At 42.1% G+C, this 16,593-nt stretch overlaps 1 protein-coding gene across 3 annotated transcripts in view; it reads right to left on the bottom strand.

Annotated features, from left to right (window-relative positions):
• The window catches only part of FGF14 (fibroblast growth factor 14), a 378,674-nt gene that overhangs the window by 124,375 nt on the left and 237,706 nt on the right, over positions 1-16,593 (bottom strand). Inside the window, exon 1 of one of the 3 annotated variants that reach the window (XM_060769573.2) lies at positions 4,572-5,471. The exons of the other annotated variants lie outside the window; for them this stretch is intronic. Coding sequence (XP_060625556.1) covers positions 4,572-4,767 — 196 coding nt within the window. The 5' untranslated portion in view covers positions 4,768-5,471. Of the gene's footprint in view, positions 1-4,571; positions 5,472-16,593 lie in introns of those variants that run through there. 3 annotated transcript variants of the gene reach the window in all.

The raw sequence follows: 16,593 nt of genomic DNA, 5'->3' as shown, positions 1-16,593 counted from the left end.
TTCCCTCTTAACAGTCTATGCATATCACTTATTTAAAGCTATTACTGTATGCACAGCAATCTTGATCCTTCAATTCCAGACTATTACAAGATAGCAAGTTTTAAAATAATTCATTGTCTTCAAATATAATTTATTTAATATGTTTATCAAATACAATTCATTTTTCATGGACTAATAACTCAAAATAAGTGTGGATAGATACCTTACATACTTAATTGCTTGGTTACAAGTTCAATAGACATGCTTTGATAATGTTGTTGCTGTTGTTATTATTGTTGTTTGGGTGTTTCCTGCATGTATTCAAACCAGTTTAAAACACCAATAGGAAAAAATATACATATCTCTATTATTTTCATCGAGGTAGCAGCTTTAGAGAGCTTTCCAAAAAGAGCCATAATTACTTAAAGAGATGTCATAAAATAATTTAAGGGTTCTTTTAAAATAATAAAAAGAGAAATGCCTCATCCTTTTAGTAAAAAAAAACTACAGTGATACAACATGACTGGAGTCACAAAATGACTCTGGCATGTGTAAAACTAAGCACAACAGGAATCAAAATGGAACCATTCATGTTGCTTCACGGAGGTTGCCTTTAGATGAATATGGCTTTTAGCAACTATAGCCTTCTCTGTATTGACTGATTTACAAAATAATCTGGTGGGATCAATCTCACTAGTATACCTTGACAATCAGTAGTCACTGCTGTCATCAATTCATTTAGTATGCCATTTCTTACTTGCCCTTTTCATCTCAGTTTTTATCTGTTTTGCTTCTGAGTCATAACTTAAAGGTGTCTAAGTTTACAATTCCATTAATCAATCCCTCCACTATGTGTAATTTGCATCCTTGAGATACTATAACAATCTTTTTCAAAGGAGCAAAGCATTTCATTATAGTCTCTGGAACATTTTGTGAATTGATATTGTTTTACACACAGAGATGTTAATATTATCTACACAATTACAAGTTTGTCACAAATTAAACCTTAGAGAAGACATAATTTTGGGGAAAGGGGGAACTGAGTTGTGACAGGAAACATGATAATTTTGCCACAGTAAATACACCAAAAAGCAAACAAAACACATTTCCTACCAAAGTAGGAAATTCCCAGAGCCAAGAGAAAGAGCAGTTTTCCCATCATACTGATTTTATGGTGTGTTTGTGTTTTGATCAAATCCATCTGGGGCTGGGTATATATGAACAAGCATCCCCCACCCCCAGAACATGTTAAGCAAGGAGAAACAGAGGCCGAGAGAGACATAAATGCAGAAACGCATGGTGCATCTGTATTTGTCTGCTTGTTCAAATATAGTAAAGACTCCTCCACTTACTACTACTATTATTTGAACTGTCTTTCCTGGGAAGGTAAGGGTTTCAGAAGGTTGAAAGCAGTTAAAAGATTTTTTAAAATGATGGAGAGCTTGTCCACAGAAAGGGAAAGAAAAGCAAAAAGAACTAAGTCTAGATATGGAAGACTGAAGAGATGGTATTAAAGCAAATGTGGAGAGGCTTGCAAAGGGTCTGGAGCATCGCAGAGTGGAAGGGAAGATAACTGTCATCAACATTTCTAAAGTAAGCCAACTACAAGCTTGTAGAAACAAGGTATTGTGGGAATTGGGGTTCCCCCATATATGCACTCCCAAGGATTCTCCCCTTCAATAGCTGTGCATTCTTAAAGCTACAGTACTCCAAAATGAATAGTACTCCAAAATGATTATCTTATGTGGTGTCACCCATTTAAAAAATGTGAAATGTTCGGTACAAATGACAGAATGCACTGCACGTTACCATTCATTCTTCCCTCAAGATATTGTATCCATATATACCTTTATATGATTTATTCATGGGAAAATATTTTTCATGAAACCTTGACTGTTTACAGATTTTGTTTTCTCAATTTCACAATAATTCTCTGGGTTCATGTACCTTTCAAAAAATTGAATTCATTTACATGGTAAAGAACCATTTTCTTTATTCAATAGCCATCATAGACTCTCTCCCATACTCTACAAATGCCGCTTTGCTGGTACTACACTTACAATGAGTAGTTACCGCAGATGTGATTATGCTCTTAAGAACAATTTCAAACTGAGATTTCTTTGCATTTATTAAATATTACTGTCAACAACCTTTAATAAAAAACAACAACAACATGAAGTCATGAAGTGAATCATTTTTTTTTTGCTATATCAAATGGTTCCACCTATGCTGTTATAATGTGTATTCAATCCTTTGCTTCCAGAAATGAGATCAAAAAGTTATTCAAATTTCCATGAGACACCCAGATTTTTTTACCTTCTTTTCCCAAAGATGGGTTATTAAAATCAAAGAAGCAGAAAGTGGAACACATTTTGTCATTTATTGTGCTACACCTACACTCTATTGCAATCCCACCCAGTTCAGCTGAAATGTTTGTATTCTTTTCTCAAACTGAAATAAAGTAACAAAAGTGGCCATGTATAAACAGCATCACAACCCTGTATCGTGAATTAATTTATCTGAAGCAGTAACTCTGTTTCCAGCTCCATAATGACAATCACTATAGCTGAAGAGAATTGCTACATAAATGTGAACTGGAAGTGTGTGTGCCTTTTACATCATCTGCTGAATTTTGGCCAGGATTTTCTTAAGCAAGGAACACTTGGATATGGTTTTGCCAGTTCCTTCCTCTGAAATATAGCCTATAGAGCGTGGTGTTTATTGGAAGTCTCCTATCCAAGTGCTAACCAGAGCTAACCCTACCTAGTTGTCAAGATCAGGCAGGATCTGCTGACTTTGGGATACTTAACAACTGAACTGAAAGGGTGGGGCAGAAAATCCATCTTTCAGTCACCTCCTTAAACCTCTACTTGTATTATGAGTAAAGCGTTGTTGTTGTTTTTAAAGGAAGCTTCCCGTTATTTCAAATACTGTCTTAGATTGTGGTTCATGGTGTTTAAATGCTTATCATTGCTACCAACTCCATGGGTTGCCCTGGAATATGATGCTTTGTAGATAGTGAGTTCTCTTCCGGTATAAGAACTAAGAGATTTCTGGGTGAGATGGTGCACAGGGAGCTTTCCTCCTCAAGATCATTGGGTCAGCTTAGCCCCAGTTAATTATCCTGCTTTGCAGACCAATTCCTAAGGGGATGAAAGCTGGACTCTGCCACCTCAAATGCTTGTTTGTATGGCTTTGAACAGAGGGTGTACCTAGACCATAAAATGAATGCAATGTGACACCACTTGAATTGTCAATGCAATGGAATCCTGGAGGTTGTAGTTTCGTGAAGCACAAGTCCTCCTTGGAAAAGAACTCTCAAAACTACAACTCCCAGAACTGCACAGCATTGAGCCATGGCAGTTCAAGTGGTGACAAACTGCATTGATTCTACAATGATTCCCCCAGGCAGCAGGCAGCCAGGCTTTGAAGCTGCAAGTCCATTAAATGATAATCACGGTGGCCATTTACAACATTCACACTTGCCTCAACACTTGCCCTGGACATTTCACAGATATATAAACCTGACTTGCCTAATTTCCATCAATCCCTTCAACCTCTGAGGATGCCTGCCATAGATGTGGACAAAACATCAGGAGAGAATGCATCTGGAACAAGGCCATACAGCCCGGAAAACTCATAGCAACCCAATTCTACAATGGTTGGTGCACCCTCGCTTGAGTGCCTTGGAGGAATATAAGGAAGCATTTCCTTCAGGCTGGTTCTCTCAGAAACAGACTCAAGCTTCCTCCCAGTGAAATAGTCAGAGCAGCTCAGCAAACGTTTGCATCCCATCTTAGGAGAAAGGCGAGATGCAAACGAAAAACATAAAAGCCTAGAAAGCACCAAGAAGCACTGGATTTCTTTGTTCCTCCTAGGCACTGTAGAACAGATGCAGTTTGACACCGCTTGAACTCAAATGCAATGCAATTATAGATGGTCCAGTGTAGTGAGACCCCAGCACTCTTTGCCAGAGAACGCAAAAGACATTGTTAAACACAAACTCTCGGGATGCCATAGCCTTGGCAGTTCAAGTGGTGTCAAATGGCATTCCTTCTACATGCATCTTTCCTGTGAAAGGGCGGCTCAAAGACACAGGCCCACAACCGGGTCTTGAAGTTGTCTCTGTTGTTGCCTTTCCTGTGACACTGGAGGGCCTAAGAATGCCCTACTAGTCAGAGCAACTCGGAAATGGGTTGCACCCCATCTTAGGTGGAAGGTAAACAGAAAAGCCTTGAAAGCTTTTGAAAGTCGTAGGTTTCTGTTCCTCCTGGTAGAATTAAAATTTGTTGTGGCTCAATGCAATGGAATCATGGGAGTTGTAGTTTGGTGAGACAGGGGCACACTCAAGACTTAGTAAAGCTGCAACTACCATGATGGTAGGCATAGGAGTTGTAGTGTGGCGAGGGAATGGCACTCTTTGGCAGAGAAGGCTGAAGACGGTCTAAAAACTAGAAAAGACTCCCAGGGCCAAATTGCTGGAGCCATGGCAGCATGGTCGCCCTGTGGCGCGACCTTGGCGAGCAGACAGGAAGACACGAGAGACAGACAGACAGACAGAGGCACGCGCGCACACGCACACACTCACACACCTTGGCGTCGCAACCTCCTCTTCTTGAGGCCAAAGATGCGGACCTTGGAGAAGATATCCACCAGGTTGCCGTTGCAGAGCCCGCGGTTCTTGCTGGGGCTGTTGCGCCTCCTGCTGGCCGAGGGCCGGTCCCAGTGCTGCAAGTCCCGCGCCTGGCGCTTCTGCCGGATCAAGCCGCTGGCGATGGCCGCAGCCATGGCCCCGCTTCCCCGGCGCACGAGACCCCCGCCAAAAACAACAACAACGCCGTCAACAACAACAGCAACAGCAACAGCGCCCGGCTCGGGCTGGGCTCAGTCCAGGCGGGCGCGCATGGCGAGGAAAGGGCGCGAGGGAGGGAGCGCGCGCTCAGCACATGGATGGATGGGAGACCCTTCGGGCAGGCGGGCGGGCGAGCAACAAGCGAGCCCTCCTTCCTCGGCTCCCGGGCTAGCCCTTCTTCCTCATGCCCGCGCCTCCATGGCGGCGGAGGCGGAAGAAGAGCGAGCCTTCGCCGCCGCTGCCACCGAGAGCCTGGGAAAGCAGCATCTGGAAAGCGCCCTGCGAGGGAGCCTTAAGCACGGCGGCGCTTCGGTCCCACCCCAGACAACACACACACACACACACGCTCACTCACTCACTCACACGCGCGCGTGCCCCCTGTCACACACACATACACGCACACGGAGAGAGGCAGGCAGGCAGGCAAGAGCGCGCCTCTTCCCCAAGGCAACTGAGGGAGGGGGCTTGTCCTTGGGTGGTGGAGGAGGAGGAGGAGGAAGAGAGAAGCCAGCCCGAACAAGGGCGCCCAAGCTGGAGATGAGGGAGGGAGGGAGGGAGGAAGACGGGAGCGTGGAAGAGGCGCCCAGAGCGCAACGGAGGTGAGGGAGCGCGAGGTGCTTTTGGCGCGCGATGAATGGACGGCCAAGGAGGCGCCCGGCGGGGAGTGAGAGACAGGGCGCGCCCGCGAGAGAGAGAGAGAGAAAGGGGGGGGGGCAGGAAGAGGAAGAAGAAGTTGTGTGCTTGAGTGGCTCTCCTCACGCTTTTCTTTCTCTTTTCCTTTCCCTCTTCTTCTCCCCTTTCCCTTCCTTTTCTCTCTTTCTCCCTTTCGACGTATCCCTTTCTCTCCTTTTTCCTTTCTCCCCCCTTTCCTTCCCCCCTCTCTCCCTTCCCCCTCCCTCTTTTCACTTTCTTATCCCCTTCTCTCCCCCTTTCTCTCCTTTTCCCTTTCTCTCCCCTTTCCCTTCCTCTTCTCTCTCTTTTCCTTTCTCTCTCTTTCTCCCTTTCCACTTATCCCTTTTTCTCCTATTTCCTTTCTCCCCCCTTTCTTTCCCAGTCTCCTTTTCCCCTCCCTTTCTCTTTTCACTTCTTTATCCCTTTCCCATTTTTCTCCTTTTCGCTCTCTCCCCTTTCCCTTCCTTTTCTCCTTATTTCTCTTTTCCTTCCCTTCTCTCTTTCCCCTCCCTCTCCCATTTCACGTCCTTTCCCCCTTTTCTCTTTTCCCTCTCGTTCCCCTTCTTTTTCCCTTCCTCCCCTCTCCCTTGCCTTTCACTCTCCCTTGTCCCTTCCTTTTCCTCTCCCCTCCCTCTACATTTCCTTTTTCCTTTCTCTCTCCTTTCCTTTTTCTTTCTCTTTTCCTTCCCCCCTTTCTCTTCCCCTTTCCTTTCCTCTTTCTTTCTCTTCTCCTTCTCCTCTGCCTTTCCCCTCCCTCTCCCTTTTCACTTCCTTTTCCCTTTCTCTCTCATTTCCCTTCCTTTTGTCTTTCCTTCTCTTTTTCTTCCCCCTTCCCTCTCCCTTTTCCTTTTCTCTCCCCTTTTTCCTCCTTTCCTCTCCCTCTCCCCTTCCTTTTCTCTTTTCCTTTCCCCCTTCACTTCCTTTTCCTTTCTCTCCCCTTTCCTCTTTCTCTCTCCTTTCCAGTCCCTCTCCCTCCTTCTGGAGGACTCTGCCGGCTGCCTCGTTCGCCTTCCCCTTCCCCGGGCGTTCCCCGCCGGGCTCCTCAGCCTCCCAGAGGCGCCCTCTCCTCGAAAGGGAGCCTCGCCCAAGACTCTCGCCCCGTCCTTCCCGCCGCCATCCACTCGCTCCGCTCATTGGCGAGCGACAACACGGGCGTCCCTTGCTTGCCATTGAGAAAGGCGGCTCCTTTGGACCCGACTAGAAAGGCGGGCTCAGAGCCAAGCTGAAGAAATGGCGGGGAGGGCGGCCAAGGGCACTTGGAAGGCACAGCCTGGCCCAGGCAGCAGGTGGGATTGGGGCGGGGGCCGAGCTGGGTGCCCGCCTTCGCCTCGCCTCCCTTCTCCGTTGGACACACGGCTTGTTGAGGGGAAGAAGGACGCCCAAACCAAGGAGGGCGAGCGGGGAAGGAAAGCGAGAGGCGCCAAAGCGGCATCGGCACTGCTTTCTTCTAGGCGAGCAGCCCTCGTGCATCCTCAAAGGCAACCTTGGCTCTTTGGGCATCTTGTTTGGAACAGGAAGAAAACAGGCACATTTGGGAAGACACTGCATTTGGGAAGGTGCATTTTTTAAAAGCCAGTTCCGTGAAAATAATAATAAAATAAATAAATAAATAATAAAACTATAGTGTATAGTGCCTACATCCAGGGAAGTAATGCTACCCCTCTATTCTGCCTTAGTCAGACCACACCTGGAATACTCTGTCCAATTCTGGCCACCACAATTGGAGATGTTGACAAGCTGGAATGTGTCCAGACGAGGGTGACAAAAATGATCACGGATCTGGAGAACAAGCCCTGCGAGGAGTGGCTTAAAGAGCTGGGCATGTTTAGCCTCCAGAAGAGAAGGCGGAGAGGAGACATGATGGCCCTGTATAAATACGTGAGGGGAAGTCATAGGGAGGAGGGAGCAAGCTTGTTTTCTGCTGCCCTGGAGACTAGGACACAATGGAACAGTGGCTTCAAATGACAGGAAAGGAGATTCCACCTGAACATTAGGAAGAACTTCCTGACTGTGAGAGCTGTTCAGCAGTGGAACTCTCTGCCCTGGAGTGTGGTGGAGGCTCCTTCTTTGGAGGCTTTTAAGCAGAGACTGGATGGCCATCTGTCAAGGTGCTTTGAATGCGATTTTCCTGCTTCTTGGCAGAGGGTTGGACTGGATGGCCCACACAATCTCTTCCAACTCAATGATTCTATGATTTATAGACTGCCCTCTCTCCCCAAGGGGACTCAGGGCAGCATACACACAAAAAAGGCCAACATTCAGTGCCCAAACTCAAATGCAAACAATCTTTAAGTAAACAGGATAACACAAAAACAATAAACTTGTGACAAAAGAGAAATGAACACCAAGATGAGGACCAAATACAAATAATCCTAATTATACTAATAACATAAATTCACATAAACTAACCATTTAAACATAAAGCTTAGAAAGGGCAATTAAATACATTAAAATGACTATCAAGCTGGTTCTTCTCATGTACCATAGCAGCAGTGGAATGGTGTGAATGAGTTTTCATTGCCAAAAAAGTTTTTTTTAAAAAAAGGCATAGGATGCCTTTCTCCTTGTGTTTGCCAGAGAGAGAGAAAACACAAAAGGAGGAAACCATGAAAATGAACAAAATCTAGCTACCGGTATTTAAAAAAAACCTCTAAAATCAGGATAGTAAATAAAGAACAACACTAAAAAATGGGGATTCCAGACAAGGAACAATCAGGGCCAGCTAATCACCTCCCAACAAAGGATTCCCCCAAACAGGAAGCAGCCAGGCTTTGAAGCTGCAAGGCTATTCAATGCTAATCAAGGTGATCAATTGCAGCATTCACACTTGCTTCAAGCAGGCAAGAGTTCTTTCTCCCACCCTGGACCTTCCATAGATATATAAACCTCACTTGCCTAGTTTCCAACAAACCTCACAACCTCTGAGCGTGCCTGTCATAAATGTGAGTGAAAGGTTAAGAGAGAATTCTTCTGGAACATGGCACCACAGCCTGGAAAACTCACAGCAACTCAATTGGACACAGTATAATTTTTACATCTAAGCGATTTACAGCCAAGCTCCTTCTTTTTCTTGAAGTGGAGCCCGCACACACATGTAATAGCAGAGCCATCCTCTTATATTGATCTCTAGCTCATTTCACCCATTCTTCTGGATGCTGGCTCTTGTTCAGTATGTGCACATTTCAGCCCCCACCATGTACTCAAAGGAGGAAACCCTGAATGGTTGTGATTCGCTTCTTTGTCTGCCAAGTATTCAATCATGCGATTCTGATTCGGGCACCCGCTAGGCAAAGTCTCTGCATTTGCCACAGATGATGACTCCTGGAGGACAAAAATGGACACCAATATGTCACTGAACATTTGTAGTGTGCTTTCCTTACACCTTATGTTATGGGAAGCAGTGCCACTGTTTGGATTTTCCTTTTGGACTAATCCCAAGATTTCCCAGTTTACTATGCAGATGACTTAGTATCAACCGTGCCATATAAATATCTCAAACCTCAACATGGTTCTTTTTGACACACTCATTACTTACATCAGTTATTAACATAAATTTTGTATTAAACTACAGAGGTTTATAGCTCTAAAGCAGGCATGGGCAAACTTGGGCCCTCCAAGTGTTTTGGACTTCAACTCTCACAATTCCTAACAGCCTCAGGCCCTTTCCTTTTCCCCCTCAGCCACTTAGGAATTGTGGGAGTTGAAGTCCAAAACACTGGAAGGGTCCAAGTTTGTCTAGGCCTTCTGTAATGTCATTTGCACTGCAGTGTCTTTTGGGTTTTTCTCTTTCCTCTATCAATACTTAATACAGAGCAGAAATTAGAAAAAGTATTAATAATGTCCCTTGACACTATAAACTGGTTTAACTAAAGCCAAATTCATTTTGCACCTCATGTCAAAATGTTCTTGAAAATATCCATAGACTAACAGCAACACATGGACAATTTACATGGGGCCATTCAAAGCATTTGAAAAGAGGTAACCCTTGGATGTCAAACCAGGACCAGAACAATTTATTAATTTCAGAAGGATTTTATTTATCTTTTTTCTAAAATTTGTACACTGATTTCACATTTCCTGTGAACTACACCCTTCCAGAGATAAATCTCAATATACTTCATTTTTCAGTTGGCCCTATTATATCTTTAAAGTTATCAGTCTATATCCTAATAAATTATTTAATTCTCAAAGCATAATACAGTGAGTGGAACATGTGTTCGTTTTAATTTTGTTCTCTGGATATGCTTGGATTGTTAAAGTGAGACAAAAAGGAGAAGCACATATCAATTTATCTAGAAAATACGTTTTTGTCTTATTGTGTTTTGAAATGGTTTAAAATAAAATTTTATGCAGAGATGTCTGCTAAGTGTTCAGCTTCAAACTTCTCTGTATAAGAGACTCTTCACAATTGCTAAAGTTTGCCTAATATTGACACAAAGCATTACTGGCACTGAGCTATTATTTACTTAATCAGTATTTTGCTTCTAAAAATGATATCAGCCAAAAATACATTCCAGAGATTAATGTTTTCCACACAAAGAAGTTGTGTAAAAGAGCAGCTTTTGGAAACAATTCTGTTCTATGCAACTTTCCTATTCTGCTGTGCAGGCCCTTTGCTTTATTCAGGACCTTGGATAGTTCAAAGCAAAATAACCACTTCTTGGTTTGCTTTCTGAAAATGCAATGAAGAATGCCCTACAAAATAAGCATTTCATCTAAAACAGGTTTAATTTCAAACTATAGCTAGTCCTGCTTCCAATGCATTGACATTTAAAATACACTTTGAACATTCTTTGAATACACCACAATCAGTTCTTTATATATTAGCAGTCTAATCCAGAAACTTGTAGTAATGATGGTGAGAAAAAATTGCAGGACACTTTGTCCTTTAAAAAAATGCTATACACTACAAACATTTATATTGCCATGCATAATCCAGTTCAAGTCAGGCTGTTGTGGAATTGCTTCTCCCAACACACCAGGAAAGGTACAATGCCCATGCTAGTGAATTAAAGACTTAACTTTATTTTAGAGCAGTAGTTCCCAACCTTTGATCTTCCAGTTATTTTGGACTTCAACTCCCAGAAATCCCAGCCAGTTTATCAGCTGTTAGGAATTGTGGGAGCTGAAGTCAAAGACACCTGGAGGAACAAAGGTTGGGAACCACTGTTTTAGAGAAAGAAAGACATTTCTCTCCTTCATCCTGGCAGATCAAAATGTGAACAAAATGGAAGTCCTGAGCTATAAGCCTGTCCTCCATAATATAGGTTGCCAAGGTTGCCAAGCCACTATTGCAAGTGCCTGTGCTGGGAAAATTCTTAAACTAACATATTAAACAGAATTTTGGCTGTAGGCTAGGTGTCATCTGGCCATGTTCAGCCTCCTTCAAAGTAAACAAGTATTCCCAGGTCATTGTTAAGTAATCCATTTTCCAGTTCTTTGGCACCACAGAGAATGAGATACAACAGTGTCAGCTTGTTCTCCTACAGCAAATTTCCTGAGACCATGACACATAATTCAAAAGAGAGACAAGCATTTTTCTGGGTTAGTCACTGCAAACGATGTTAGTTTCCCCTTCAATGCATATATCATATTCCCCCCAAGTATTTTGGGCATGTGTCTTGTGAGGAGAGGTATTTAAATTTTTGATAATAGTTTTCAACATTACAAACAAAAACATGAAAGTGTTAACAACCCTCTATCAATGTATCTACAAAAAATAATAACAAACCTCATGACCTTTTAACATGTTTTTAGAAGAAATTACTGATCTGCATTGATTTGCATAAAACACCGTAAATAAACTTAAACAGAAAATTGAACTTAGGACTTCCGTGAGGGGAAGTATTCCAAAACATATTAATTGTGACACATGTTTCCTATTGATGGACAACTTCCCTTCAACCTGTACATTTCATTTTTCTACCTTATAGTTTTCCCACAGGTTGCAGATTAGCTATGAATGATGGGGCACAAAATTAGGAAGAGGTCATCAAACGGTCAAAAGAATGGAAAGAAAATAGTAGAAATGAGGAGAAACTGTTTTTTTTTATCCCAAGGAATAATAGCAACTCTGCTTGAAATCTCAAAATGCAACATAGTTGTTTACAGCTTTAGGTGCTCCAAGGGAAACTCAAGAGAGCCATCTGCTGTTTTAAATCTGTGATAAAATACATGCACTTTAAGCGAAAACAAGGGTTTTGATAGCAGATGGATTTTCCGACCATGGACACATAGGCTGCCTATGTTACTGCTGACTAGCCATGATAATAGATTTAGGGCAAGTTGAATACACTCTGTACTAAAGCACCCCCATCGTTTATCAAAGAAAGTATTAATATGAGGAATTATTTGAGATTATCAAGATTATGTCTCCTTTCACTATTCTTGGGAAATATATCTGAATTATAATCTCTAAATTATAATCATAGGAATGATTGGCTTTATCTGTGTAAGCATTGTAGAGCTGTTTCTTCAGTGTGATTTGATTGAAGTCACTCTAAGAGGCTGAAAACATTGCATGACTACGAATGGGAAAGTTGTATATATGAAAGGGATCTGGAACTGAGTTGAAAATAACTAAATTTGTCACACATTTTCATGGACATTAATCCTTTTCAGAGATGCTGTTAATGCACAGCTAGTCTTTCCAAGGCCCATTGTGTTATTTTACAGAGGACTTGAATAGCATTAATTTGGAACTGCACTAACTGCTACACATATTTACATCTAGCTCCCATCCACAGCGTATCACAAAATTCTTTCTCTCTGGCAGGGCAGGATAACTGTGGCCAGTCCAGCAGGATATTCTAGATGTTAGGATATTCTGGAGGCTGAACATTGTCAAATCAGGAAAAAAAACCTGAAGGCAACTAGAAGACTATGTTTGGTTTGGGAGAGAAAGTGCTATTTGTTACAGTAAAGAGGGCTCCTTTATGAGGTAGATCTTTCAGAAGAGGCAGTTAACTCTTTGTTGTCCCCAAAAATGTGCTGGAGTGAGAAACACAGTCTGAAGGACTGCATTAAGCCCCATGATTCCACTTTGCCCAGCTCTGGTCTACAGCCAAACCATATCATCCAGTCATTATCTATTCAGGCTTATCAAAGGCTCACAGCTTCAAAGATTTCCATCTTAGGCATTTTTCACATTACAATATCAACTCAATGGACAAGGGGTAAAACAGTTCAGTAAGAAGCCGATGGTATTCACCATATAGTTATGATGACAGAACTATTAATAATTATACATAGGTAATAATTACTGTGTAGAACATAATGAATGGCAGACACTTCTGTCATTTCCAGGACCCAGCTAAAGGTACTTCAATATATCATCAGCCATATCATTTTTTTTAAAAAAAAAACCCCAAATGCACAGCATGTGTTAATTAGCTACCAATACTGAATGTCTGTGTAAGCCATAATGACTTCTGGATGGTCAATGTAATTTTCACTGTCTGTATGCATTATGTTTCATTTCTTTTTCACCTCCCTTCTTACTTCTCAGGTGGCCAATGAGTTGACCATTGTGAAGGCAGCTGATCCAAGATAGATTTTATTGCTGGCTCTGATGCAGCTGCTTTGAGTTGTTCAGGAGCTTTACTGGTGCCAGATACCTTAATAAAATCCTGGCCAGTTCAGAGACCTCTTGTTTAACTTGGAACATCTCAGTGAGGAGCTGCAGTGAAATCAAGAGCAGATATACTGTGTTTTCAGCAGCAGGTTCACCAGCCAAACTTGGTTCCCACTCAAGCAGTCAATTATCTGGTAGAGTTGATTGTATATGACACAATGAAGACATTATTATTTATGGAATCACAAGATTCTTATTAAGGTCTCCCTGCTTAATGCTTTTTCTTCATATCTTGGTATAATGCAGGGTTGGAAACCACCACAACAATGGTCAGGTTATTTTCTCTCTGAGACCCTTTCAAAACCACACAGACTGTCAAGAAGTCCAAAAATGGAAATGGCTAGAACCACCTCTGGAAGCTTTCCCGTGAAGTCACTCCCCCCTGGGGAGCCATTAAAAGGTGAAAAATATAATCTAACACATTTTCTAAAAGCAAGAAAGCAGACATCTCTGTGGAGCAATGCTTTATTGAGCATTTCTCCAATTGTACCCTTTTAATTTAATGTTCTGACACACCTGGTGAGTTACTTTTTTATCAGAGCATTCTGATATTCCTAAGATGTACTTTACATGTGTTTAGTCTTGGAAAGTTGTTGCCTGTCATAAAGATGAGTGTGTGTTATGTGCTTCAAGTCAACTCCAATTTAGGGCTATCCTTGCATAAATCTTTTAGGAGAGATGTAGCTGGTTTGTCACTAACTTCTTCAGAGTGTGATAGATTGTGATCTGCCCAAAGTCGATGGATTTGAACCCATTTTTTCTGGAGACCTGGGGCCCATCTGCATGGGTCCAAAATGCAGCTTGGAACCAGTATAAACATGTTGATTCCAGGTCACATGAAGGCCACACAAGGCTGTCTTAAGCCACCTCTATGGCAGAACACTAGCCCAACAGTCTAGCCATGCCAAAGTCGATTTCTCACCCTCCCTGCACCCCCTCCTAAATGACAGAAAATTCCCCTTACCAGGGCCCTCTGCTCCATATTTTCGGATTCTTCAGCACTGAGGAAGCAAAGCAGCCTGAGAGGAGTATGCCCCCTCATTTCATCTCCTCTAAAGCTTCTTTGTTTCCTGAACCAGGTGGTAAGGAGAAGAAAGCACTGGTAAGGAGTGGGAGGGGGACTTTCATTTTGGCAGAGAGGGACTACCATCCCACCTTCCTGAGCTGACTAAGCCTGGGGAGTGCAGGATGATTTGGGGACACAATCCTGGATCCCACATTGGGATTTGGGATGGCTGTCCTCAATACTCCAACATCAGGGAAAGTCTAGATCTTGCAGTAGAGTTCAGGCCTTTCCCAACTGTTTATTTCAAGACACATTAAGTGGCTTACCTGGGTTTAATTGCATTATCCTGTGTGCATTGTGTGGATGCATTAAGCTAATGCAATTTCTGCACTGCATTTTATGGCAGTGTAAATGCAGCTTTAGTCAAACACTCAAACACTATACCACATTGGCTCCATGGGGAACTACAGAGTGAATATAGACATAAGCTGCGAAGCTCTTCCAGAGCCTATTTTAGCAGACATTTTCTAGTTCTAAACCTTTAGCCACCTAAAATCACTATTAATTTCTGAATAATTGAAGATATTTGGGGATTATCTACTAACTCCTATGTATCACTCCTAGTGCGCAAAGCATGGGACATTCATTCCAGTCATTATTCAAACTCCTAATTATGGACTCTCTGGGAATCTCTAGATACTCCTGTATGACACTATAGATAACAAAGAAATTCCCTTCTCCATTTTTGTGCCTTCCTAAGAAGGAAAATAGACATTCCTATTTGGTTTTCTATTTTTTTTTCTCACAACAAGTGTAAAGCTGATCATATTACCAGTCAACTGTGAGGCATTACTACATTTCTCTTTCTTCTTACACTCAGGGTACAGCTGCAGTGCAGAATTAATGCAGTTTGACAACACTTTAACTTCCATGGCTCAATGCTATGGAATCCTAGGAGTTGGTAATTTGGCAAGGCACCTTGTACAACTGCAACTTTCATGATTCCAGAGCATTGAGTCAAGCCAGTTAAAATAGTACCACATCATTTCTTTCATCTGCCCTTCTTTTTTAGTTCATTGTGCCTATTCTTTCAGCAACTCTAGTCTAGTTCTTCCTCAGGTATGCATAGCAAATTTCTGGCTGGGTGTTACGAGTTCATTTTGGAAGTTTGATCTGCCATAAGTGAATGCTGATCCATATAGAAGACAATACAGAAAAGCTAGCAAGTTATGAGAAGCATATCTCAAAATCCAAATGTTGAAGCAATCCTATTAGATTATCTAATTGATTGCAGAAGTAAACATTCCTGTTACCAGCAAGATTTATGCTAACAAGAATATATTCATGCTTCTTGCAGTGATACATAGGAATACTGGAAATGATAGTACTGCAACATTGTAGGTTTTCCCCAACAGACACATCACTCATGAATCTACATTTTCCAACAATACTCCCCAGCAGAATGGTTTGTGAAGTCAAAATTTGTAAGCTACCCTCAAACAGACATATAGAGAGAGTCTATCTGTCTTTCTATTTACCTACCTACTTGATTACCTATCTGTCTATTCATGTATCTAAATTTATATGCAACATATGTTGCTGTAATGTAATATCCAAAAGACAAGAATGGGCAGAATCAGATCGCCAATGCATCCCCATCACTCAGAAAAAAAGATGGCTAGTGATGACAGTTCCCAGAATATCCCGGCCAATGTGGTTAGTGACCAAAAGACTTGTCCAAAAATTAACCTTCACAAATGTTGCATTTAACACAGTCCAGCTTGGTGTGTTTCTTAAGAGCTTCACACACTTTTTTTTTCAGTTTTACCAAGGGCCCATTTCCATGACATAATTATAGCTTGCCATTCAATTTTAACTTCCATGGCGTCATCTTGTGGAATATAAAGTGTGTGTGTATGCCTTCAAATTGCCTGTGGACCTATGGCAACCTCATGAATTTCATAAAGGATTATTAGACAAGGAATACTCAGAAGTGGTTTTGCCAATTATGTCTTCTGAAACATAACTTACAATACTTGGAATTTGTTGGCTGTCTTCCATCCAAGTACTAATTGAGTCTGAATCTGCCAAGCTTCCAAGTTCAGATAGGTTCTATTTCTGTTGGTGTATTTAGGACTGCCCTATGTGGTTTGGGGAGGGACATTTAGAATTGTCAGCCAGGAAACTCTGGTGATTCATCAAGCTACAAAATCCAGGATTCCATAGGCCATTAACATGGAATATAATGCTATCATTGCACAGAGTGAATGGGCTCCCAAACAAAAGGGGTTGTGTCTGTTGTTTGTGTCTGGGCATGTACTTTACTGCTAGATTCCCACTGAGCTCCCACATAGACACAGCCCCCCTAGTTATTTACAATATGGGTTAAACACATTTGTAATTATTCACCTATTTGTATTTAAAGCTATAAACCCGAGGGAACACTATTCC

This window comes from Anolis sagrei, chromosome 3, assembly GCF_037176765.1.
Source record: "Anolis sagrei isolate rAnoSag1 chromosome 3, rAnoSag1.mat, whole genome shotgun sequence".
Lineage (NCBI taxonomy): Eukaryota > Metazoa > Chordata > Lepidosauria > Squamata > Dactyloidae > Anolis > Anolis sagrei.
The sequence above is the reverse complement of the archived record's forward strand: the minus strand, read 5'-3'. Positions and strand labels throughout refer to the sequence as shown.